This window comes from Mesoplodon bidens (genome assembly GCF_964165515.1).
Source record: "Mesoplodon bidens genome assembly, chromosome: 2".
In the NCBI taxonomy this organism is placed as follows: domain Eukaryota; kingdom Metazoa; phylum Chordata; class Mammalia; order Artiodactyla; family Ziphiidae; genus Mesoplodon; species Mesoplodon bidens.
The window spans coordinates 177,680,091-177,704,152 of NC_138177.1; the positions used below are offsets into that span (position 1 = coordinate 177,680,091).

Below are 24,062 nucleotides of genomic sequence, written 5' to 3' on the forward strand. Positions count from 1 at the left end.
CAGCTAGCACTGTGTGCGCAGAGATGAGCTGTTCCTGCCAAGCCCAGGCCAAAGTGCAGACCTGTGAGCAAAATAACCACCCGTTGGTGTTTTAAGCCACTGTTTTGAAGTGGCTCATGACGTAGCAGGAGATAACCAGGACAGTTAAGGTCAGTTACTAGCCAGTCAACACTTTTGAAAAATGGGGATCAGCAAGCTCATCTATAAATATGGTCACTGTGATGTTAAGTGGTGTTGTATGTAAAGTGTCTTGGCACTGAGTAAATTCCTAACAGATAATTTCCCTGCCCCTTATGCAGGATCAGCTACAGAATTTTGGGGACCCAGAGAAAAATGAAAACACAGGGCCCCTTGTTCAAAAATTATTGATTTTTCAGACAGCAACAGCAGAGCATTAAACCAAGCACGGGTCCTTCTAAGCTTGGGGCCCTGTGACTGCACAGGCCACATGCCCGTGAAGCTGCAAAGCCCTTTTCCTACAATATTCTTGTCTGATTATGGAGACCACTTTGGCTCTTGCAAAGCTGTCTTATAATAAGAACCCAAGTCTCTTACCACAGTTACTTTTTTTGTTTTTTTGCGCTACGCGGGCTTCTCACTGTTGTGGCCTCTCCTGTTGCGGAGCACAGGCTCCGGACACACAGGCTCAGCGGCCATGGCTCACGGGCCCAGCCACTCTGCGGCATGTGGGATCTTCCCGGACCGGGGCACGAACCCGTGTCCCCTGCATTGGCAGGCGGACTCTCAACTACTGCACCACCAGGGAAGCCCCACAGTTACTTTTATTTTAACAGCAGTTAAAAAAAAAAGAAAAAAAAAGAAGAAAAAAGAAAGAAAGAAAGGAAAGGAAGAATAAAAATTGGCAAGTAATAAAAATTGGCAATTAATCTTTACTGTTCCCTTGGACTAAAGAGTGATTCCCCGCATCAGTTCCCAGCATATGGCTAGAGCTATCTCCACCACAGAGCACCAAGCTGGGCCTTAGGCAGACTGTGTACCTCTATGGGGCTCAGTTTTCCCATCTGTAAAATGGGGAGGTTTGCTCTTGACATGTCTCCCTTCCTGGAGACAGGTTCTCCAGCACACGTTCTCTGTCCTGCCTGTCCTCCCAACCTTGTGTCAACCCTGACCTCAGAATCAGACCACTGTTAAGGAAAGCAGCTTCAAGAAACAAGGCTCTGACTAGGTCAGCTTTGTGTCCTCTCTGCCTGGTCAGAGGCATCAGAAAGCCACTTGATCTCAGGAAGGTTTACCCAGCCTCTTGCAACCGTCCCTGCCTCCCCATAAAAGAGGAATAAAATTTGCCCTTCCTAAAGGAAACTGGTCCAGAAGGCATAGTGCCAGTTGGTAACTGTGATGTAGACATAGCCCTAACCACAGAGGCAGCCAGAGTTGAAGTGTTGAATCCCAGCTTTGGCACTTCCAGGCTGTGTGATAGTGGGTTGGTTGCTTAACCTCTCTGAGCCTCAATTCATAAAAGGGGGTACTGATACTCAGCCTATTTACCTTTCAGTTATTATTACGAAGCCCAAATATGTAAAGAATGTAGAAAGCCTTGGGCAATCTCTAAAGCTCATAAAATGCTACATACAATGAATATCATTTACCGAACAGGAAATACGCCCAGCACTTACTGCTGAGCTTCACAACCATCTTGAAAGATAATTATTACGCCCATTTTGAAGATTAGGAAACTGAAGTTAAAAGCGCTTGAGAGCTTCCCCTGAGGCCGTGTAGCTGGGAACCGCTTTGGCCTGGAGTTTGAACTCTGATGGGCCCATCCCTTCCCCTACATCGGACGCAGGGGTAATGAAATGGAACAGAGGCACGTGCTGGAGGGCTAAGGAGGAAAGGGCGGGCCTCGATGCTACAATGACCCACACCCCACACCAAAACACAAACGCCTCCAGCCTCCAGGATCTTTTGGTTTGGTTTTTACTCTCCTGGAAGACACCCAAAGAAAGGGGAAACTGGACAGACTCCTCAGCCCCTGGGGTGACATCAGCTGAGGGCCCAGGGCTGCAATGCTAACCAGGAATGTAGTCTCAGCTCTCTGCCCTTTCTGAGAAAACACATCCAACAGCTTCCTGGCTACCAGCAACTGCTACCTCTTTAGCCCAGCTTCCCTCTGAATTAGGTCAAAACGACCTTCCCCGCCCCTGGTTTGCCTTTCCCGCCCATTGCTGAGATAACACCAGGATGTTTATTGTTCTCATAGGAGGAAAATAGATATAAACGTAGACTGGTGTTCTTACAATATTTATGATAAAATCTAAGTGCCTTACAATGGCCCATCAGGCCCTCCAGGATCTGGCCCAGCTGGCAGCCCCGCTCACCTCCCTTTCCTCTCTGCCCTGATCACTATGCTTCTTCAAGGCGGTGTGCTTCCTGAACCTCAGGACCGGGAGCACCCCACCTCAAGGCCTTGGCATTTGCGGTCCCCCTGCCTCCTGCTTTCTTGGGATGCTTGCGGGTCCCCACCTCGCCCACCCATCATGTCGCTCATGTGGAGTGCAAAGGGCACCTCCTCCAAGAAGCCCTCCCTGACCACCTGGCTAGAGTTGGCCCTGCCCTCCAGACTCTCTGCCACAGTCCCGAGTGGGGCCCTCTGGTAGCACAGAGCACAATCCCACTCAAGAATGACCTTGTTCACTGATCTGGTTATGCGGTCCCAGACGGGTGGGGTGCAGGAGCCCAGGATGGGCTCGGTCGGCTGCTCCCTAAGGCCCAAGGAGCTGCCCTTGAAGCTTTTGATATTCTCACCTTGGCTTCCAGTCAAGGGTACTGACGCATTAAAGCGTTCTTCTCTGGCCCTACCTGTGAATCCCTCCCACCCCACACTTCCCCCACTGTCACATGTTAGAGGACAGGGGGGGTCAAGGAAGGGCTGGAGGAGAGAAGGCACACAAGGAACTGCGGCCAGAGAGCTGCCTCTCATCTCTGCACAGATTTTCGTTTCTGTTCAGCTCAACAAATCAGGTCCCAGTGACCGTGGGATAGAGAGGATGCCAGAGACACCTTCTTTAGGCTCTCATGGCTGGAGGGATGCTCTGCAGACTCAGGCCCTTGTTCTGTCTTAGGGATTGGCCCTGGCCTTAGAGATTCTAAGAACCTAGTGCAGTTTACAACCTACAAGACTGTCTTGGGAAACAACAGATTTTCTTTGAATGCAATAGTTTCTGCAGGACACATTACTTACTGTCACTCCCTGACTACAACTGTTCAGGAAAAGGGGTGTGCCGGTTCCTTAGAGCCTGGGAACTGCTACCCTGGGCAGCAGGGGCCTTGTCTGTCTGCCCACCTGGACGTCAGAACGACCAGAGGTTAAGGAGGGGTCCGTCATCACTGGGCAGGGAAATTCGCTCTGGTTCTCGGATCGACCATGTGACATGCAGTGGCTGGTTCAATGGCCAGGCTGATTGTGCGGTCTGGGTGTGGACTGGAGTCCTGGGGGTGGGATGGGCGAGGTCTCCTTCTTCCAGCCACCAGGGGAGACATAGTCAAAGCGGGGCTTCAGGCTGGCTGCCTGTGGTGGAATGCAGGCCCCAGACTGCCCCTGAGTTGTGACCAGTTGTGAAATAGAATCCATCTTTTATGGCAAGGCAAGAAAAATTTAAACATAAAAATTCTTCTCTGCCCTTTGGCCTCCCCTCTCCCTGCACTGTGCATTGTGTATCTGCATTATGCATTGGCCAAACCTCCCCCATCAGCAGGAATACCTGCTCAACCATAAAGAGCAACATTCTCCCAGCATCAACAAGACAACTCCTTAAAAGATAGCATTCCGGGGCTTCCCTGGTGGCGCAGTGGTTGAGAGTCCGCCTGTCGATGCAGGGGACGCGGGTTCGTGCCCTGGTCCGGGAAGATCCCACATGCCGCGGAGCAGCTGGGCCCGTGAGCCATGGCCGCTGAGCCGGCGCGTCCGGAGCCTGTGCTCCACAACGGAAGAGGCCACAGCAGTGAGAGGCCCGCGTACAGCAGAAAAACGATAGCATTCCTTCTTGATCTTGTAAGGGATCACATGACCCACTGCGATGGCGCTTAGATCTGGATTACATAAACTGTCAATAATACGTCATTTAATGTACAGCCCTGTCTCAAAAAACTTATATAAACTGTGTCTTGACTTCCAGTGGGTGGAACCATTCTCAGAGCCTTGTGAGATGCTCTTCCTGGGTAATAAGCCTCAAATTTGGCTCGAATAAAAATTTCCAATTCTTTCTTAGATCAACTGATTAAGTTTTCATTGACACCAGGGAGGCAGGCTGGAGCCTCCCAGCTCAGGTTCCAAGCCCACGACTCACATTCACCCTCGGTCCTCTCTGGGCTACCTAAGGCTGGGGCATTCACGCTGTTACTTTGTGACTCCCTTTTCCCCAGCTGTGGGGCTACTGGGCCCAGCCCGGAGGGAAGGAGGCCGTGGGGAGACCAGGGATGCCTCCTGCCAATAACCAAAGGGAGCCTTAGGACGAGAGTGCTTTATTCTGAATAGTCTCAAAGGCCGGGCCTTGGACGGGCCAGGGAGTGGGAGTTCCACAGGGACAGGGTCTGCCTCCATCCACAGGGAAGAACCTCCAGCAGTGGGAAGGGCTGTCCCAGCAGGTAGGGGGCTCCCTGTCCCCAGAAGCTGGCAGCCTAGGTGTCTGGGGCAGAGAGGTAAAGGGGGAGCCGCTGTCTTGTGGGGAGAGAGATTGCTCGGACCCTTCTGCTCAGAGGTACTGAAATCTCAGGGAGAATTTCCTGAGCCTTATGATTGGTTTTTAAGGGAACTTATGAATTTTTTTTATTAGTTTCTGCTTTATAACAAAGTGAATCAGTCATACATATACATCTGTTCCCCCATCCCTTCCCTCTTGCGTCTCCCTTCCTCCCACCCTCCCTATCCCACCCCTCCAGGCGGTCACAAAGCACTGAGCTGATCTCCCTGTGTTATGCGGCTGCTTCCCACTATCTATCTACCTTACGTTTGGTACTGTATATATGTCCATGCCTCTCTCTCGCTTTGTCACAGCTTACCCTTCCCCCTCCCCATACCCTCAAGTCCATTCCCAAGTAGGTCTGTGTCTTTATTCCTGTTTTACCCCTAGGTTCTTCATGACATTTTTTTTTTCTTAAATTCCATATATATGTGTTAGCATACGGTATTTGTCTTTCTCTTTCTTACTTACTTCACTCTGTATGACAGATTCTAGGTCCATCCACTTACTACAAATAACTCAATGTTCCTTTTTATGGCTGAGTAATATTCCATTGTATATATGTGCCACATCTTCTTTATCTTCTGTATCCATTCATCCGATGACGGACACTTGGTTGTTTCAAGGACCAAAGTTTTGTGAAGGGTCCTTGGGTGAGGGAGCCCTTGGTGGGTGGGGGGCAGTGGCAGAAGGGAGCAGGGTCCTCACGCTGTCCGGGCACAGGGGGTCTGGCCATTGTCCAGCCCATGTAAACTTCAGGTTCTGATGTAAACGGTCTCTCACAGCATCCAGCCTCTCTCCAACTTTCCCCAAAACATCTGAGTGGTTTCAGAAACTACCCTGGTGAAGCCGGAGCCAGCCTCAACTTCCTCCAGAGAGCGAGCAGGCTGGTGAGTAAACAGCAGCTTTCCCGGGGCTGGCTTCCAGCGGGTAATTCCAGCAGTCTCCAGGCTGCCTGCCACTCAGGGCCCCGGGCCTCATCTGCCCGCACTCCCTTTCCAAGACCACTTGTTTGCTGCCATGAGTCTGAGCGCCCTGGGGAGAGCAGGAAGAAGCCCCAAGTCAGGGCACTTGACTCCTCTGTGTGAAACGTAAAAATCCTGAAGTCCAGACTGAACTACGAAATGCTCTTTCTTTTCCGGCAGAATGTCTGAGTGAAACCAAGTAGTTTTCTGATACCCACACCCCCATCATGGGTGCTGAGCGGCGGCTAGAGCCAAAGGCAGGGCCTGGCACCACCAGGATCTGTGCACGTGGTAGATCTGAGGAAGACGCATCTTTGGTGGCCCAGGACACAGCACACGGTGCCCACAGAGCGGGTAAGGACCCAAGAAGGGCCCACGGTTCCCCTTCTCCATGCGGGGAGGAAGCCCCCCTGGGCGAAGCAGAGCACGCCCTTCTCCAGGCAGCAGCTGGGTGGGCAGGGTCTCCGGCCGGGCAGGGGCACCACGGCTGCAAAGAATCTGCAGGTCTCTGGGTCCCGAGATGCCTCCTGCTGCGGGGACAGTGATGTGCCCTGGGCCCTGGGCCCACTGTGGAGGCTACAGAACAGGGAAGGGCTGGCAGCAGCAGAAGGCAGGGTGCCCAGGCCCTGCTGGCTGGCTGTTGCCGCAACACACAGCGCTGTTCAGACCCAGCCCCTTGGTTGTCTCTGCTGCACAGGCCCAGGCTCCCCAGGGTCTGGGTTGGGGGGCAGCTGGGTGGGGAGGCAGGTACAGACCAGCAGAGCCTCCTGCATTGATAGGCTGGGTCTACCGCTGGATGCTGGAACCTCACCTCAGGCCAGATGGGCCTCTGCCACCAGGTTGGTGCTACCAGCTTGGTGCCACCAGGGTCACCGTGGCCTCCCAGAGGCACCCAGCTGCCCTCTCAGCCCCAGCCCAGGCCAGGCCTCATTTCCCAGAGGCGGTTGTGGGCAAGGGGTCCTCCTTCCCTTCCTCCTCCACCGAGAACATAACGTCCCCACAGCTGCCCACCAGTGGTTCCGTCTCCTGCTCTGGGTAGTGGGGGGCATGGTCCACCTCCAGATCCTCCTCGAACTCGGGCCCTGCCGGCCCCACCGGGCCCTGGCCCTCAGGCACCTTGGCCTTCACGGTCCCCACAATCACGGTGTCGGCCTTCATGATGTAGATGTTCTCTGCAAGGCAAAAGAGTGGGGGAGATGAGACGAGAGCTCCAGCTGGATGGAAGCAAGGAGGCAGGGGAGGGTCCCAGTCCCAGCTCTGCCACTTCTGCTGTGTGGCCTCAGGCAGATGGCACAGCCTCTCTGATACACAGTAGGCTCCGCCGACTTCACAGGTATCCTGAGGCTCAAAGGAGATAAAACAGCGAGGAACTGTGTGCTGAGGGGTTAAGGACTGGCCCGTGTATAGGAAGTGCTTGTGATTTTCTCGACACTTCTGCTAAGATGGGGTAGAAGAGAAGAGAACAGGGTTAGGAGAGAAGGGAAGCCGTGGGGAGAAATTGGGGAATGACATTGACCCCAATAGCACCAGTGAACACTCGCAGAGTTTAGCCTGTGCTGGATGCCGTTCCAGATGCTTTTCACACATTAGCTCCCCAATCCTCGCATGACTTCCACAAGGTAGATAGTCTATCGTGATCCCCATTTACGGATAAAGAATCTGGAGCCCAGAGATGTTAAATGACCTGCCCAAGGTCACCAGGTAGTTAGTAGAAATCCCCAAAGAAACTCCACCCTGCCCAGCTTCCCTTTCAGTTCATATCCACGTGCCTAAAGCAGAAACCTGGCGGGGGGGGGCGGGGGGGGGCGGGTGGTGGTGGCAGGGGGACAGCAACAAGTCCTGGTTTGCCCAAGATGCTCCTACAGGTTTTAGTATTGAAAGTTCCACATCCCAGGAACCTCTTCAGTCTGGGCAAACCCAGACAGATGGTCACACCCTACAGAAACCTCAACCCTGTTTATAATCACCAACAGCCTATGATCTGGACAGCTTTGCAGGGGCCGGTATATCTTGATGTTTATTGCTTATTGCGATGTGCCTGCCTAGCACATAGGGCTGCTTGTGTGGCTTGCGTGGATGAATAAGCAGCCCAGCCTGTTAGAGGCATGATGCCCCGCGGTCTGCTGACCACCTGCTACTAGGGCTTTGGAGTCTCAGGGGAGCTAAGTAAGGTGCCCAAGAAGCTGGGACGTGGGGAGCCTGGGCTTCACCCAGGTCAGCTAACTCCAAACACCAGCAGCCCAGCTCCTGATGGCCTTGAGCTCAGGGCAGAGTGCTAGCTCCCAAGCGCTCAGCCCTGGAACACCCTCTGGAGTCTGAATGGGGAAGCTCAAGAGGGAACTTGAGTGCTAGGGTGGGGCAGGGAGCTCGGGCTCCCTACCTCTCTGAGGAACCCAGTTATACCCCTCTGATTCAGGAACCCCCCAGAGATTCTGGGGGCCCCTGCCCGCTCAACCCCATTGCATAATGCCAGTTCTTCTGTTTTGGCCTTTGATACTTCCAGGATAGAGAGAAGTGATCAAAATAGCAGTGAGAACTAGAGGGAAGGCTACAAGCGTGAAACAAGCTATGGGCTGGGAGCCCCCCCTACACCCCAAAAGAGAGAGCATGGCCTCAAGCCACATACCCTCCATCAAGACCTGCAGGTCCTTTGCCCTGGGAACCTGACCAGAAGGGCTGGCAAAAGATGGGAGCCAGTGATGGTGAGGGAGAGGGGACCCCAGGAGGTGAGAGAGAACACAGAGGAGGCCACACAGTGCTAGAGAAGATGAGACAGACAGACAGACAGACATAGAGGAGTAGGGGTGTGGAAGAAGAGGGGTGAGTTTGTCCAGGGAGAAGCAGCCAAAGCTGGGGGCCGGGCTATGATCCCCTCACATTCCTCGGGTCCTGATTCCTCTAGCTCTATCCCCCATCACAGGGCTGCCCACTCCCAAGTTGGGAGAGGAGGGTCTTCCAGAAGTTGCTTGGACTTCCTGCCCCACTCAGGGCTCCAGAATCCAAGGAAGTTGTCCTGGACGGGGAGGGGGATGAAGATGAGGGGAAGGGGCTCCCCCTACCTGGTGCCCAGGGGTAGAGGGGTAAAGTGCAACCAGAATTTGGTCCCCTTGGGAACTGGACAAGGGGGTACTCCTCTAGGGAGGTGTCAGGAGAACAAAGGGCTCACCATCTTTTGAATATCCCAGGAGAATCTCCAACCTGCTTACCAGCCAGGATTACAGGCCAGGCTGCCCACGCCCGAGCCCACCTGGGAGCCTGGTGCCTCCCTCCCCCCTCCCCCCCAAACACTCCCAGAGCCCCAGCCCTGTGGTTCCAGGCACTGCACTCAGCATTGACTCAAATGTTCAAATTAGGACTTCTTAGGAAGTTTGCAGGAGATGCTTTCAGCGGTATTTCCCAAAATACATTCTTTTCCAGTAAAACTTGCTGAAAGCTACAATTCCAAAAGTTTCAGTTTGGTGCTAAGGGTTCTGCCCTAAAGAGTTCTATCCACCAATCCCTGCCACACAAATGTGTAGGACGATCACAAATGCCTCTTTGGAATGATCTCAGTGATGGTTAACCCTCCAAAGACAGAGATGGAGCCAATTAAGGCCCTGCCCCCGGGGAGCTAACAGCCAAGTGGATGGGGGTGGGGGTGGGGGTGGGGAAGGAGGCTGCAAACACACACTGCTGGGTGCTGAGGACACTAGGAGGGGAGGCTTGGGCTCGAGGGCCGCACAGCACAGGGGCGTCTCCTAGACGGGAGAGTGGAGAGGGCAGGGAGGGCTTCCTGGAGGAGGAGGCAAATAAACAGGGTCCTCAGGACATCAAGAATTAACTAGATTCACGGAGGTGGAGTTGGCTGTTTCAGGTGAGAAAGCAGCGCCCCCGGAGCTCAGAAGTGAGAGAGGGTTCCGGAGATTAGGAAAATGACATTGAGTGGGAGGGAGGAGCAGACCTGTGGGGTGGGGAGGCTGGCAAGCCTGGTGGGGAGGAGGCAGCTTAAATGCCAGAATAAGAAGGCTGGAATTCACCCTGCAGGTACCAGGGACCCCCTAGAGGGCTTCAAGCAGGGGTGTAATATGGGCAGGTAACCATTTTGGTAGAAACACTCTGGTTGCAGCAGGGTGGAGAGGAGCGGGAGAGAGACAAGGAGGCCTGCGGGAACGGGAGGTTCGTCCCGGCTGGAGGGTGGCTGCAGCTCGGGGTGCGCTGGTCTCCGGGTTCCACCGCAGGGTACTGATGCGGACAGACCGGGGGTTTCGGAGCCTGCAGCCATGCTGCCACTTGGTAGCTGTGTGACTGGGAAAATCACTTCTCTCCCCTGAACCGCTGTTTCCCCAATTGTAAAAAGGAGGGAAAGACCCCGTCCTCAGAAGGCTGTGTGACAAGAGGTGACGAGCGTGCCATGCCCAAATGCGTCAGCCAAGCGGCAGCCCTTACTTCCCTGATGTCTCCCTCCATCCCCCTCAGGGGCCCTTCGTTGGGGGCTGGGCTGGCGGTTACTTTCCCTCTGATCAGAGCAGGCACCAGGCAGGGGGAGCCCCACCCCCCAGGACAACTTCATGCACATCAGTTCACGAATTTTCACCATGGGCTCCATGAAGTCAGAACTCCTGCTATCCCTATGTTACAGAAATTTACACTGGGATGAAGAGGTGGAGCAAGCTGCTCGATACCCCTGAGAATGGCTTAACTCCTTCACAAAAATTGTCTCCTACTCATGAGGGCCAATGGAGGAACCCCTGCCTCTTCCTTGCTGGGCCTTCCGTCCTCAGGGTCTGCAGTCCCCGCTGGGGGCTCAGGGCCCATCTCCCCCTGCCCCCGAGCACCCCGGGACCCCCCAAACAGGCCGACTCACCAATCTTGTTGTTGGTGTGCTCCGTGGTCCCTCGGGGCTCGGGAAGGTCCATGGAGGTGGAGGGGCTGCTGGCTGGGCTGGCCTCCAGCAGCTGCAGGCTCTCCAGGTTGGGGCAGGTCTCCACAGCTGGGGGGCTCATTGACCCCTGCTCCTCAAGGCCTGGCTCTGCCACTGATACCCTCCTGATCAGCTGCAGTGGGCACAGAGGACATGGTGCTGATGCAGGACGCCCCAACCTCCCCCAGTCTCTGAGCTGGGGAACCCCTGTTTCTTCATCTCCATAGACCCCAGTGAGTCTCCCTCTCTGCTTTAAAGCCATCATGCGCTACCCTGGGCTTCTCAGCCTTGATAGCCTGACATACCTGAGTGTGGGACCCTGTGAAGTCACGTTGTTTTTAACTTGTACTAAATAATGGTTCTGCCAGCGTTGCATACAATGCTTACCACGTGCGTGGCCCCTGACATGTGTTAATCCTTAACAACCACTCTACAAGGTGGCTGATATTAGCACCCTCCCCATTTTACAGATCAGGAAACTGAGGCACAGAAGTGTCAAGTAGGGCCTTCCCTGCTGGCGCAGTGGTTGAGAATCTGCCTGCTAACGCAGGGCACACGGGTTCGAGCCCTGGTCTGGGAAGATCCCACATGCCGCGGAGCAACTAGCCCCGTGAGCCACAACTACTGAGCCTGCGCGTCTGGAGCCTGTGCTCTGCAACAAGAGAGGTGCAATAGTGAGAGGCCCGCGCGCCGCGATGAAGAGTGGCCCCCGCTTGCCGCAACTAGAGAAAGCCCTTGCACAGAAACGAAGACCCAGCACAGCAAAACTAAATAAAAATTAATAAACTTCTACCCCCAACATCTAAAAAAAAATAGAAGAGTCGAGTAACTTGCTCAGGGTTAGTTGGTAAGTGTCCGCCAGTGCTTGAACCCCACCCAGTATCTCGCTTTGGAATCCATGCACATTAGCCCCAGTCTACAAGTATCAGCTCCAGGCCCACCCCAACTCCCCTGCTCCTGGGACAGCAGCCTTTTATGATCACACTAATGTACTCTAAAAATAGTTATGTCTCAGGAAAATGTTGGTTTCGTTTTTCACTTTTCTGTAAGTGCCACAGAGAAGTGCTCTTGTAAAATGTTCTAATGTAAACATTAGAACCTTCAGCCTTCAAAAGGGAATGAGTTTGAGTAAGGCAGAAAGTATAGCTACATAATCCTGAGTATTCTTTTTTTTTTAATTTATTTATTCATTTTATTTTTGGCCGCATTGGGTCTTCGTTGCTGCGCGCAGGCTTTCTCTAGTTGTGGTGAGCGGGGGCTACTCTTCGTTGAAGTGCTTGGGCTTCTCATTGTGGTGGCTTCTCTTGTTGTGGAGCACGGGCTCTAGGCACACAGGCTTCAGTAGTTGTGGCACGAGGGCTCAGTAGTTGTGGCTTGCAGGCTCTAGAGCGCAGGCTCAGTAGTTGTGGCGCACGGGCTTAGTTGCTCTGCAGCATGTGGGATCTTCCTGGACCAGGGCTTGAACCCGAGTCCCCTGCATTAGCAGGCGGATTCTTAACCACTGCGCCACCAGGGAAGTCCCCTGAATATTCTTTTAAAATAATTTGAAGTCCAAAAGACGGCATTCTTGAACATGTTACTATTAATGCTTTGGCCCACGTGGCCAAAAGATATTTGATTATCTTACAAATCGTTAAGTACCTTTTCATGAAATTTCTTGGCCTCATAACAGCAACCTGTCTGACCCAAGCATGTCCGAGTGTGATCTCCCATGATTTGAACTTGAGCTTGTATTGTGGTTCCATCTATTATGTTTAAAAATAAAGGATGGAAACCGTTCTCATGTACAAAAATTTGAGTTAAAAGAAAGTTACAGAAGAACTGATAAGTGGAAAAAAAAAAGCGGGCGAACCATACACACCTGAGACCCAGCCCATATGGTGTGCTTTGTCCTGCTCCCCACTTCAGCTGCGGAGGGCAGCGCCCCTGCTCTCACCCGCACTGGTCCCCGCGCTGCCCCTGGGAGGCTGGGCACAGAGCAGGGCGCCAGGACAAGCCCAGTGAGGGCCTGGTGCACGCGCCGCATCTTGGGTGGTCGCAGGAGCAGCAGTAACATGTGCAAAGCCCCCAGCCCAGCGCCTGCACGTGGTGAGCACTTCATAAAAGGCAGGCGAAAATGCTCTTGCTAGAAGGCAGCTCACAGTAACAGTTCAGAGCACCAGCTTTGGAGTCACACAAACCAGGCCTCAAATCCTAGCTGATCTATTCTTCAACCGTGGAGCCACCTTTTCTGTCTGGGCTCCCGTTTCCTCTTCTGTACAGTGGGACAACAGTACCAACCTCTGTGTTTTGTAAGGACTACCCAGAATAACTTCAAGAAAGCACAAAGCCAGTGCCTAGTTCACCGTAAGTGCTCCATATGAGAAAGCTCAAGTTTCAGAAGTTTGTGCTGCTGATTTGACATCCCAGCTTTGAGGACGAGACTCACGGAGGAGTGATGGAGAAAGGGGGGAATGAACACAGCCTTCCCTCTGACCACACCTGGCACCCACATGGCCAAAACCAAATCCACTGTCTGGCAGGCCCTTCTGGAAGTCCCCGGCAGGATGAGCCAGGAGCCAAGGCTGCTGCCTGGGGTGGGGCTCCGCATCCTTGGCCAGGGCCTGGCTCAGGCCCCACTGTGCTCAGCGCTCCCTGCGTGGGGCAGACCTGGCCTGAACTTGCAGGGGAACCTGCACCTGGGTCCTGGGAGGGCTGGGATCCACACAGCCGCTCTCAGAACCAGTAGATCTGCTAGGGAAGGAGTCAGAGTTAGGGGCACAAAGCTGGGGTGGAGAAAGGGGAGGGGCTACTTACTGTTGGGTTCGTCCCGGGCCTGGAATCTGCAAAGAGCAAAAGAGCAGTGACTTCACCAAGGTGGGTCTGGCAGCTGCCTGGCCCTGTCCCCCCCCACCACCACCTGTGGGCAAATGCCTCCTCCACTGCCCCCAGGGTGGCAGCTGGTGCCTCGGTCAGACCCGGAGAGCAGTGGACGGGTTTCAGGCCCAGGGCCCGGAGCCTCACTGCCCAGCGGCAGCCAGAGAACGGGGGAGTCACCTCTCTTCCAGCCACCAAGCCCCTCAGCACACCGGACCCCTGCACAGCCCTCCCACTCCCACACATGCACAGGAGTGGTTCAGGACAAGCGCGCACCCCAGCTGGAGCCGAAGACACTTCTGCTGGGTCAGAAGTTGGTCTGTGGCTGTTGCTACCACCTGGTGGCCTCCAGGGGCTGGAGAGGCCAGAATGCCCCGGAGCACCACGTGAAACTCACACGGAGGACCCCTAGGCGATAGAGAGCGGGTGACAGGTCCTGAGGACCTTTTCTTAGACCTGCATCGGACATGCCTAAAGCCAGTGGACCCCGGAGCCCTTTCAGCTCAGGCCAGCGTGAGTTCGGTTTTCTATCACGTGTGCCTGAAAGAGCCCACGTGACCAGTCTCACCGATCATCCCACCCTCTGGTGGGCTCAGTATGCAATGATCCTTAGGGCACAACCTTTTTCTTCTCATCCCAAACCCACCCTCCTCTCCAACCTTCCTCTCGTATTAAACTGGGCTCTGGGTCATGGCCAAGTATATGTTGACATTTAATCACGGCCCAGTGGCCGCCTGGGAAAGCTGGAGATGGTACCAGCCTCCTGTCTAAGCCAGGGCGAGTCAACTCCCAGGAGCTGACCGTCCTCTGAGGGCACACGGCCTCTTATGACTCCCGAAAAGGTCACCTGCAGAGACTTGGCTTTTGTTGCTATTCGGTGTGCGCACCTAACCAGAGAAACCTCGTGAAAAGAGGCCAGCATGCCAGCTAAGTCAACTCTGGAAGACCTTCTGACGTCAGCCCCTCTAGGGAATGAGCATCCCCGAATCCTAGCAGAAACGCTCACTGGAGGCCGACTGACCACGATAATACAAGACGGGCAGTTTGAACCTGCTGTGTGGACACCAGGTCAGTCTGGGGGACACTCTTCCATGTCCCTTTTAAATGACCATCAGCAGGTAAAGGGTCTAAAGGGGAAATGGATCAGAATAATGGTCAAAAGAAGCACATGTGTAAAATGACACAGTTCTTGACTTGATTTAACAAATCTGGTAACTGCTGTTGCCAGCAGAGTGGTCACCTTGAGAGGCCATGGCCCCCTCCCACGAGGCAGCCACTGTCCATTGCCCGAGCCAGCACTTTGAGAAACACTGTCTGGCCTGAGGCACATTCTTTTAAATGATGTCAGTGAAGCCAAATCTTCATCCTTTGAGAGTGATTTTGACTTTTGCAAACAGCCAACTGTCATTTGGCAGCAAGTCTTGGGGGAAAAAAAGGGTGTGACAAAGTAACAAGACAAAAGAAATTAAAATGATAAAGTGCAGTCTTGGAGAGGACGTGGGTAAACAGGAACACAGCTGCTCATGCCCTGTGAACTGGTTTCCTCTTTCTCAAGAGCCATCAGGCAATGAAAACTTCACACACTTTGACCCAGTAATCCCTCTTCAGGGACACACCCTCAGGAAATAACCCGAAGGAAAGCGACCAGCCTGTGCACAGCGGTGCAGTTTATAATAACCAAAAAATGCAAAACAAGACAGGTGCCAAACAATAAAGCAGCTTAGCAGTCCTTCATCGCAGGCCTTCCTAGCAGTGAAACCCCAGCACAACATCTTTCACCTTTCCCAGCCTTTAGCTCCCTCATTTGGAAAAGGGGACAGATCATGCCAACTTTGGATGGTTTTTATGGAGATTAAGTGAGATCTCAAAAGTGAAGGTGCCCAGGGATTAATCACATTGAGAGCATAAACCCTTGATATGTTGTGATGAAAATAACACTGAACCCATAGGGTCTTCCTCTCCCAAACCCACAGCTCCAATCTAATCAGGAGAAAAACACTAGACAGACTCTAAACAGAGAGCCATCCTACAACTTAACCGACAAGCAAGTTGTAGGATGCAACTTAACTCCTCAAAACTGCCAAGGTCAGCAAAAACAAGGAAAGCCAGAAACTGTCACAGGCCAGATGGGCCTAAGACATGATGACTACATGTAATGTGGTGTACTGGGTGGTATCCTGGAGCAATGAAAGGACATTAGGCAAAACTAGGTAGATCTGAACAGAGTATGGACTTTAGTTAATACAATAGTAATGTATCAGTATTGGTTCATTTATTGCGACAAACTTACCGCACTAACGAAAGATGCTCATAATAGAGGAAACTGGGTGTGGGCTATACGGAAACTCTCTGTACTAACTTCTCAAATTTTCTGTAAATCTAAAACTTCTCTAAAAAATGAAGTCCACTTAGAATTTTTTAATTAAAACGTTTAAAAGGGAAGGTGACCGGGATGCTGCCTAGCACATAGGGGCCCCAGGGTACTCCAGTGGCTGGGCAACTCCATCACACCGAAAAGAAAATCAGCATTTGATACTGACTCTCGGAAACAAGCATAAAATAACGTCGAGGTGAAAAGGTAGAATCCAGAAGGCACCAACATCGGCCTACAGGCGTGTTACAACACTTATGTGTACTTTGATAAAGACTTAGAACAAATCATGCCAAGTACAGAGGTCAGATTTCATAAGTGCTTTTCCCCTAAAATGTTGCTTCAGTCCACTGTCTTCACTTATTGGTATTCTTGCTTTTTGGAATAAGAACAATTGTCTCATAAAATATGTCCAGCATCCCAGGACACAAGTCCAGGGACACAGGCACTGCGCATCGGTGGGCCCCTCCTCCCTCGGGGAGAAGTGCCTGGTTTCCCAGGGCTTCTCTGAGGGCTGCTCAAGCCAAGCACGTGGGTTCTGACACCCCAGTTATCCATCCCTTCCATTCCCATCGCTCTCTCCTTTCAGTCCCATCCCCTCTCTGGCCTGGGGTCCCGGCTGCTGTGGAAAGCAGAACAGACCCAAGGAAGGCGTTTGGCAACAAGCACCCCTAGATTCAAATCCAGGACAGGGCAGGGAATTACAAGCTAAGCTGGGAATATCGTAGAATAAAGCAGTGCTCCAGTGAATTCCCTGGCGGTCCAGTGGTTAGGACTCGGCACTCTCAATGCTGAGGGCCAGGGTTCAGTCTCTGGTTGTGAAACTGAGATCCCACAACTCTCCCATCTCGGCCAAAAAAGGAAAAAAGAAGAAGAAGGAAAGGAAGGAAGGAAGGAAGGAAAAGAAAGAAAGGAAAGAAAGAAAGAAAGAAAGAAAGAAAGAAAGAAAGAAAGAAAGAAAGAAAGAGAAAGAAAGAAAGGAAGAAAGGAAGGAAGGAAGGAAGAAAGAAAGGGAGGGAGGGAGGGAGGGAAGGAAGAAAGAAAAAAGAAAAAAGAAGTGCTCCAAACACAGAAGGATGGGGACAAAAGGACACAACAGCCAGCTTGAAGGGGCCCCCACTGGCCTAACCTGGGAAAATTTGAGCATCAAATTAAATAATGACGGCAGTACAGTAAGAGAGGAGTCCATGAGTCCAGACAGATATACATACAGAAATGGAGCCAAGTTGATGAGGCACCAGTTATTCATAGAGCCTCAGAGTACTTAGCAATAACCGTGGAGGAAAGAGGACTTCATGGTGGAGAAGCCTGGCAGACACCACCCTAACCAAGGGCTCACGGTGAACATGGCGGGGAAGGGACAAAGGGAAACCTGGGGGGGCGGATGACTCACTCCTGGGATCCTCCCACCAAAGACGCACCACCTGAGTCCAAGCGTGAGGAAACGTCAGGCAAACCCAAGGTGAGGGCCAGCCACAGAATCACTGGTGGAATCTTCCAAAGTGGCAAGTTCATGACTGGGAGGGAAATCCAGACTGAAGGAGACACGAGACACGACCGCCAAATGCAGTACGAGACTCTGAACTGAATTCTTTTGCTCTATACGACATTATTTGGATCAATGAAGAAACTTGAGTGGGGTCTGAGAATTAGTTGGTGGTGATGCATCAAAGTGAATTCTCTGATTTTGATGGTTTTACTACAGTCGTGTGAAATACAACACTCAGGTACTCAGGGATGATACTGCATTAGGTCAGTAAGTAAGTTCTCTGCACCATCCTTGAGAGACTTTTCTGTACGTTTGAAATTGTTTCAAAACAAACAACAAATTTTCCAACTTAAACCTGCCTGAAGTAACAGATAAAGTGATGACTATAGTGTCCTTTAAAATGAAGGGTTAAACGAATTTCAATCAGTGTTTCTCAACCAGGAGTGACATTCCCCTCCAGGGGAAATTTGGCTGTACCTGGAGACATTCTTGGCTGTCACAGATGGGAGGGGCTACTAGTATCCGGGGTGTCTAGAGACCAGGGAACTGCCTGACATCCTGTAACGCACAGGACAACTCACTTGGCAAAGAATGATCCCATGCAGAGGTCAACGGTGCCAAGGGTGAGAGCCTTTATGCAAAAATCTCACCACCACCACCAACAAAATCCTGGTTGGTCGTACTGCTCATTAATCAAGTGGCCTTAAACAAGTTCCTTCATCTTCCTGTGCCTCAGCTTTCTCATCTGTGAAATGGGGATAACAGTGCACGCCTCACAAGGAGGAGTAAAATGAGAACACGTGTGCGCCTGCCACCAAGTCAAATCCATTCAGAGATGGGAGTGAGCAACAAAGGGGCATCTGCCCAGATCGCTGATGCGCGGCTTACCGCACCAGGGGCTCCCCCAGCCCTGGAGCTCCGGGACCTGGAGGGCTGGGGCAACCATTTCCATCCCGCTTGCCTTTAGTCATTTGAGCAACTGATGGTGCTGGTCTGAAAGCTCGGGAGGGCAGGTTTCCGTACCCAGCACAGGACCAATAGGAAGTGCCCCACGGAGACATGAAGGAACAGACGAGTGAAGAAAGGCTCCTGCACCCCTCCAGCCCCCACTGCATCCACCCCGCTCAGTCCATATGCATCCTGCCCCCTGCGGCACCTCCTTCCCTCTCGGGCCTGGGAACCAGACCCCCAGGGACCCACCGGAAGCCAGAGGGCCAAAAACGGCCCCAAACAGAGGGGCCAACACTGAGCCCCAGGCTTGGCTCCTGGTAGGTCTGGTTTCTTAAGGGAAGGTGCTTTCTGTCTTTCTTGCTCTCTCTCTGTCTTTTTTTTGGGGGGGTGTGTGACAAAACTGCTATCACGGAGGTTTGAAGAAAAAAAATAAACTGACAGCAATGGAAACTCTAATACTAGAAAAATGTCAAGAAAGCAAACGCGGGTTTCAGTGAGACACTGAGCCTGACAGCTCACGGAAAAAGGCTTGAAATTGTCAAAACACAAAAACCCCCCTTGCGAAGGGAACGCAAGCACCTGCTTGTGAAACTCATCAAATCCAAAACATGCCTCACCGGACTGTGTTCAGGGGCCCAAGTCAGAAACCGTGCTACAGCAAGGCTCTCCTCGGGGCCTGGGGACCTCGGGGGCACGGTCTGAGTTGACCACTGGGCTCCAAGGTGGGCACTGGGTGGTAGACAACCTGGTGGGGAGGAAGGAAGCGGGGGCAGGACTGAGCCCTCTACAAACAAGACCGGCCGTCTCCAGGACCAGCGCCTGAGTCTGGTGTGGCCCCTACAGTTGGTGTGGCCCCGGGTCTTGTCTCTTCTTTACAGAATGAAGAGCATCACCTGCCTCCCCTGGGGCTCCTCAGTCAGTGAGTCCCTTTGCGGGAGCCTGCCTTGAAACCAGAAACGGAAGTTCAGACCATTTGTGTCCACTCCTTCCCCTGTGGTCAGGGCCTGTACACAGTAGGTGCTCAATCAATGCTTGTGACATGCTGAGGAGGACATTGCCCTGCCTTGAAAGAGGCTGCCCAGGGAGAGGAGACACTTGGCACCAGATGGCTGGGGTCCCCTCCCCCAAGGTGAGAGCTGAAAGAGTCTGCTGCCTGGATGGGTGGAGCATGGAAGGCTGCCTGGAAGAGGTGGCTTGGAGGCTGGCCAGGGATCAGAGAGAGGAGTTCAGAAAAACGTAGAACTCAGGAAGGCCTGGGACTCCTGCTGAGGAAAAAGGCCCCAGACGGGGGGGTGGGGTGGGGGTGGGCATCAGCAAACAGCAGCCACTATGTGCTGAGCTCTGACTACGTGCAGCTGCCCCACACAGCACTTAACAGGCCCATCACGATGGATCCACACACCCGCCCCCTGAATTAGGACCACTGTCCCCATTTTACAGATGAAGAAACTGAGACACAGAGGAATTAAGTAACTCACCCAAGGTCATGTAGCTCCTAAGGGGCAGAATCAGGATTCTAGCCCTGTCAACCTACACCCACCCCCACCCCCGACCCCTATGCCCTCAGCTGCCAGCAGGAGGGAGAGGGTGAGGGGAGGAAGGGAGGAATGGGGAGGGGAAAATAATAGGGGGGCTGGGAAGGGGCAACAGAGAGAAGAGAGGAAGGGAAGGCCTCTCCTGAGGGCACAATAGAGGAAAGAATGGAGGATAAGGTGGATTTTTGAAACTTCATGCCAGCACTCCATCCATCGCCGAACAGGGCACGTCACAGAGTTTCCACCCACATTATATTCCCATCACAGATGAGGTCGCACAGGAAGGAGGAGCAGCTTGTGGGAACCCCTACAGAGGGAGCCCCGAGGGAGATCCAAACCCACGATCCAGAGCTGCTGGGTAGCTGCACGTAGCCCCTTTGGACCTCTGGACACTCACCCACAGGCTCCAACTTGGGCTGGAAGGTCTGGACTGGGTAGCACAGGTGGAGCTCTGAAACGACAACGGGAGGAAGGCTAGGGATGCCAGCCTCAGATAGCCTCAGCGGGCAGGGCGGAAGAGGGACCCAGGCCAGGCTAGGACACAGCACCCCGCCCTCCCGAGGCCCCCAGGACACATGCACTCACTCTGGCCCATCCACTTCCTGCAGCCCCTCCGGTGGCACAGGACAAAGGAGCCAAAGCTGACGACCACCACCAGTGTCAAGATCACCCAGAAGAGCACAGGTCCTGGAACACAGAGGCGCCCTGCACTCTCGCCTGCCCTGGCACTGGTGGCCCCCGAAGTCTGCATCATGGCGGTGAGCCGGGGCCCTATAGCAACCACACAGGACAGCCCTCGCCCCGGACTACTTCCTCCTGGACACAGACTCTACTGTGGCTGACAGGACCTGGTCCTTTGCCAAGCCAGGACAGAAACCCAGATCCTGTCTATATCTATCTTGTCCAGCACTTACCCACCTGTCCTTCCTCACCTGGCTCTAGGAAGCGCATTAGGCCGGGCCAGGGGGACTCCAGAGCCCACGCTCTTAACCACTATCTGGATATATTTCTTTACCACTTAATACTTAACTTGCTTTGCGACTTTTGAAAATCAATATATAGTTATTATTCTTTAAAGTCCATTTTTAGATGTTAAAAAAGTAGCATGTGCCAGATAAGTGCTTCTCAAACATTCCTGTGCATAAGAATCTCCTGGGGACCATGTTAAAATGCAGATTCTGATTCAGTAGTCTGGGGTCGGGCTGGTAATTTGCTTTTCTAACAAGTTGCTGATGGTGCCAAGTCCAGGACCTCTTTGAGCGCCGCTGGCCTGTGAACTACTGCCACCTAGTGTCTAAGAGTAGAACTGCAAGTCCTAAAATGCATGGTACTTAGAGCGACCTCTAAGGGGAGCCGGTAAGGCTCATGTGTACCGTACACTGCTCACCACCCTGCATGGTATATGCTGTTACAACGTTACAGGTGATGAAGCTCAGAAGAAGTAAGAAATTAGTCAAGGTCATGAAATCAGTCACCAAATATTTTCTGAGCAGCAATTATGGGCCTTGCGGGTGAAGCTGTGAATAAAATCCCTGCTCAGAAGAATTAAGGAATCATCTCTAGCGAGTGACAGAGCCACAGCCCCAGATCAGGAAACCGGAGACCTGGGGTCAGCCTTGGTCCCTCTCGCCCCCAACCAAGTGGATGCTGTCGCCTAGTGAGAACCCTCCCTCCTTGTGGTCCCCAGGGAGGAAGGCCCTGCTTCATGGGGGTGGTCATTACCTGAAACCAGAGTAGGCTTCCCTGTGGAGGAGAAGGAGACAGGAGTGCTGGTTGAGATAGAGGCGCGTCCCCGCACGTGGGTGACGTCCCCTCCATGCTCCTTACCAGTCAGGGAGTCGGCCAGGGAGATCAGGGAGGGGGTGGGGCTGCGGGGAGAGAGACCAGAAGTAAGAAGGACAGTCAAGATGGAAAAGGAGGCCTGAGACCCCAGTTCCCCTGCCTACAGCCTCTGCCAGGCACTTTGAGGGCAGGGCCTGGGTTTCTAGGCCTTCAGGGCTTCCATGGTGCCAACACAGACCTAGGCTCACATTCTCCAAAATGACTTGTGGACTTGGCCCAGAGATCTAGCCCAAGCCCCACTTCCACTCCCAGCCGGCTGCCCTCCCGGGCATCCCCTGGGTATAAAGGGCAAATGGAGAGAGGGGGCCAAGGAGTCACCTGGCGGGCACCCCGCTGTCCTCTGCGTTGGTGCTGCAGTTAGAGTGGGTCCCCGGGGGAGGTGGCTCATAGGTGGTGTCCCTCTCAGCCGTACCTGCAGGTTAGAATTAGTACCAAGGATGGTTACCAAAGGGGAAACGGGGGAGGGAGGGGTAAACATTTGGGATTAACAGATACACACGACTATATTTAAAATAGATAAACAAGGACCTACTGTATAGCATGGAACTATATTCAATATCTTGTAAATGAACTATACTTCAATTTGTAAAATTAAATAAATAAATAAAAAGGAATCAGTGCCAAGGAGCCCTACCCATCTGGACTAGTGACTTCCCGGGAGGGAGCACCAGGGGGCGGGAAGGACACTGCGGCCGGGCACACCCAGGTCTGGGTCCTGGCGCTGTCTCCTCACTTCCTCTCTCCCTCCCTCCTCGCTTCCCTCCACTGTAACAACCCTTTATTCAGCACCTACTAGGTACTGGGGACTGTGCTAGGAGCTGGGATAGAGCAGTGAGCAAAACAGACAAGATCCCCACCCCTGGGGGCCCACCGGTGGGTGGGGCTCACAGACTCAGGTGTCACACGAAGGCAGGTGGGGTCCCGGTAATGGGAGACTTGACCTCATCTGACCAGGGAGGCTTCCCTGAGGAAGGGGTTGCTGGGATGTGAGTAGGGGCGGGGATTTCTAAGCAGAGGAAATAGAAGGTGGGGGGAGGGAGGAGATGGCTCATAGCAGCATTCTTCATAGAAGTCAAAGAAGTGGAAACCACCCAAACGCCCATCCGCTGGAAACGGATGAACAAAATGTAGTAGAGGTGTACACTAGAATATTGTTTGGCAATAAAAGGAATGAAGTGGGCTTCCCTGGTGGCACAGTGGTTGAGAGTCCGCCTGCCGATGCAGGGGACGCGGGTTCGTGCCCCGGTCCGGGAAGATTCCACATGCCGGGGAGTGGCTGGGCCCGTGAGCCATGGCTGCTGAGCCTGTGCGTCCGGAGCCTGTGCTCGGCAACGGGAGAGGCCACAACAGTGAGAGGCCCGCGTACCGCAAAAAAAATAAAAATAAAAAAGGAATGAAGTAGTAATACAGCTACAGCATGGATGAACCTCGAAGTGTTATGCTCAGTGAAAGAAGCCAGACACAGAAGAATGCATATTATGGAAATGTCCCCAAAACACTAACCTACAGGAACAGAAAATAGATTAGTGGTTGTCCAGGCTGGGGGTGGGCATGGGATTGACTGACCCATGCCCTACAAGGGTTAGGGTTAGTCAACTAACTAACCTACAAGGTTTCTTAGAAGGTGGTGATAGTTTCACAACTTTGTAAATTTCTTTAAAATTACTGAACTGTACACTTAAAACTAGTAGATATTATGGTATGTAAATTAGACCACAATAAAGCTGTTTTAAACGCTGGGTCTTTCTCCCCGAAGTGATGGTTTTAATTAGCAACAGGATGGGATAGGTGTGGTAGATTGCATGGTGGTCCCACCTCTGCATCCTGCCCCACATCCACACCCTTTGCCAGGTGACTCTGCAGCTCCTTCAGGTCAAGGCAGGTGTCTGTGTGTCCCCCACCCCTTTGGTGTCTGAACTTGGCCGTGTGACTTGTCTGGTCAGTGGAACGGGAGAGAAGCGACGGCTGGGCCTCAAGAGGCATCTGACCTCCACCGCCCCCTTTCTGCACTCCCACCGTGGCCATAAGTAGACCACGCCAGGGGCGGGCAGCCAGCCCCCGCTGGTCCCAGAAGTACGTGCAGAGCAAACCCAAACCAAACCTTCAAGCCCTGGCAAGACCGCAGAGCGGCCCAGCTGACCCGCGGAGGAGTGAGAGGTGAATGCTGCAAAGTCGAGGTTTTTGTAACACACTATTCCTGTGGCTCTAATTGGCTGAGACGATCAGATCTGTGTTTCAAAAGATCAAAGTGGAAAAGTGGAAAAGTCCCCCCTTGGGGGACTTCCCTGGTTGTTCAGTGGGTAAGACTCTGTGCTCCCAGCACAGGGGCCCAGGTTTGATCCCTGGTCGGGGAGCTAGATCCTGCATGCCGCAACTAAGAGTTCGCATGTGGCAACTAAAGATCCTGCGTGCCACAACAAAGATCCCACATGCTGCAACTAAGACCGGGAGCAGCC

At 53.0% G+C, this 24,062-nt stretch overlaps 1 protein-coding gene across 1 annotated transcript in view; it reads right to left on the bottom strand.

Moving 5' to 3' along the window:
• Positions 1-6,589: 6,589 nt before the first annotated feature.
• Positions 6,590-24,062, bottom strand: part of TNFRSF8 (TNF receptor superfamily member 8) — a gene marked incomplete at both ends in the record, with an annotated part of 64,575 nt that continues 47,102 nt past the window's right edge. Inside the window, 10 exons of the mRNA XM_081215855.1 lie at positions 6,590-6,834; positions 10,506-10,809; positions 12,499-12,641; positions 13,359-13,384; positions 13,695-13,826; positions 20,107-20,215; positions 20,350-20,535; positions 21,487-21,507; positions 21,592-21,632; positions 21,925-22,018. Of these exons, the coding sequence (XP_081071981.1) occupies positions 6,590-6,834; positions 10,506-10,809; positions 12,499-12,641; positions 13,359-13,384; positions 13,695-13,826; positions 20,107-20,215; positions 20,350-20,535; positions 21,487-21,507; positions 21,592-21,632; positions 21,925-22,018 (1,301 nt within the window). The remainder of the gene's footprint in view (positions 6,835-10,505; positions 10,810-12,498; positions 12,642-13,358; positions 13,385-13,694; positions 13,827-20,106; positions 20,216-20,349; positions 20,536-21,486; positions 21,508-21,591; positions 21,633-21,924; positions 22,019-24,062) is intronic.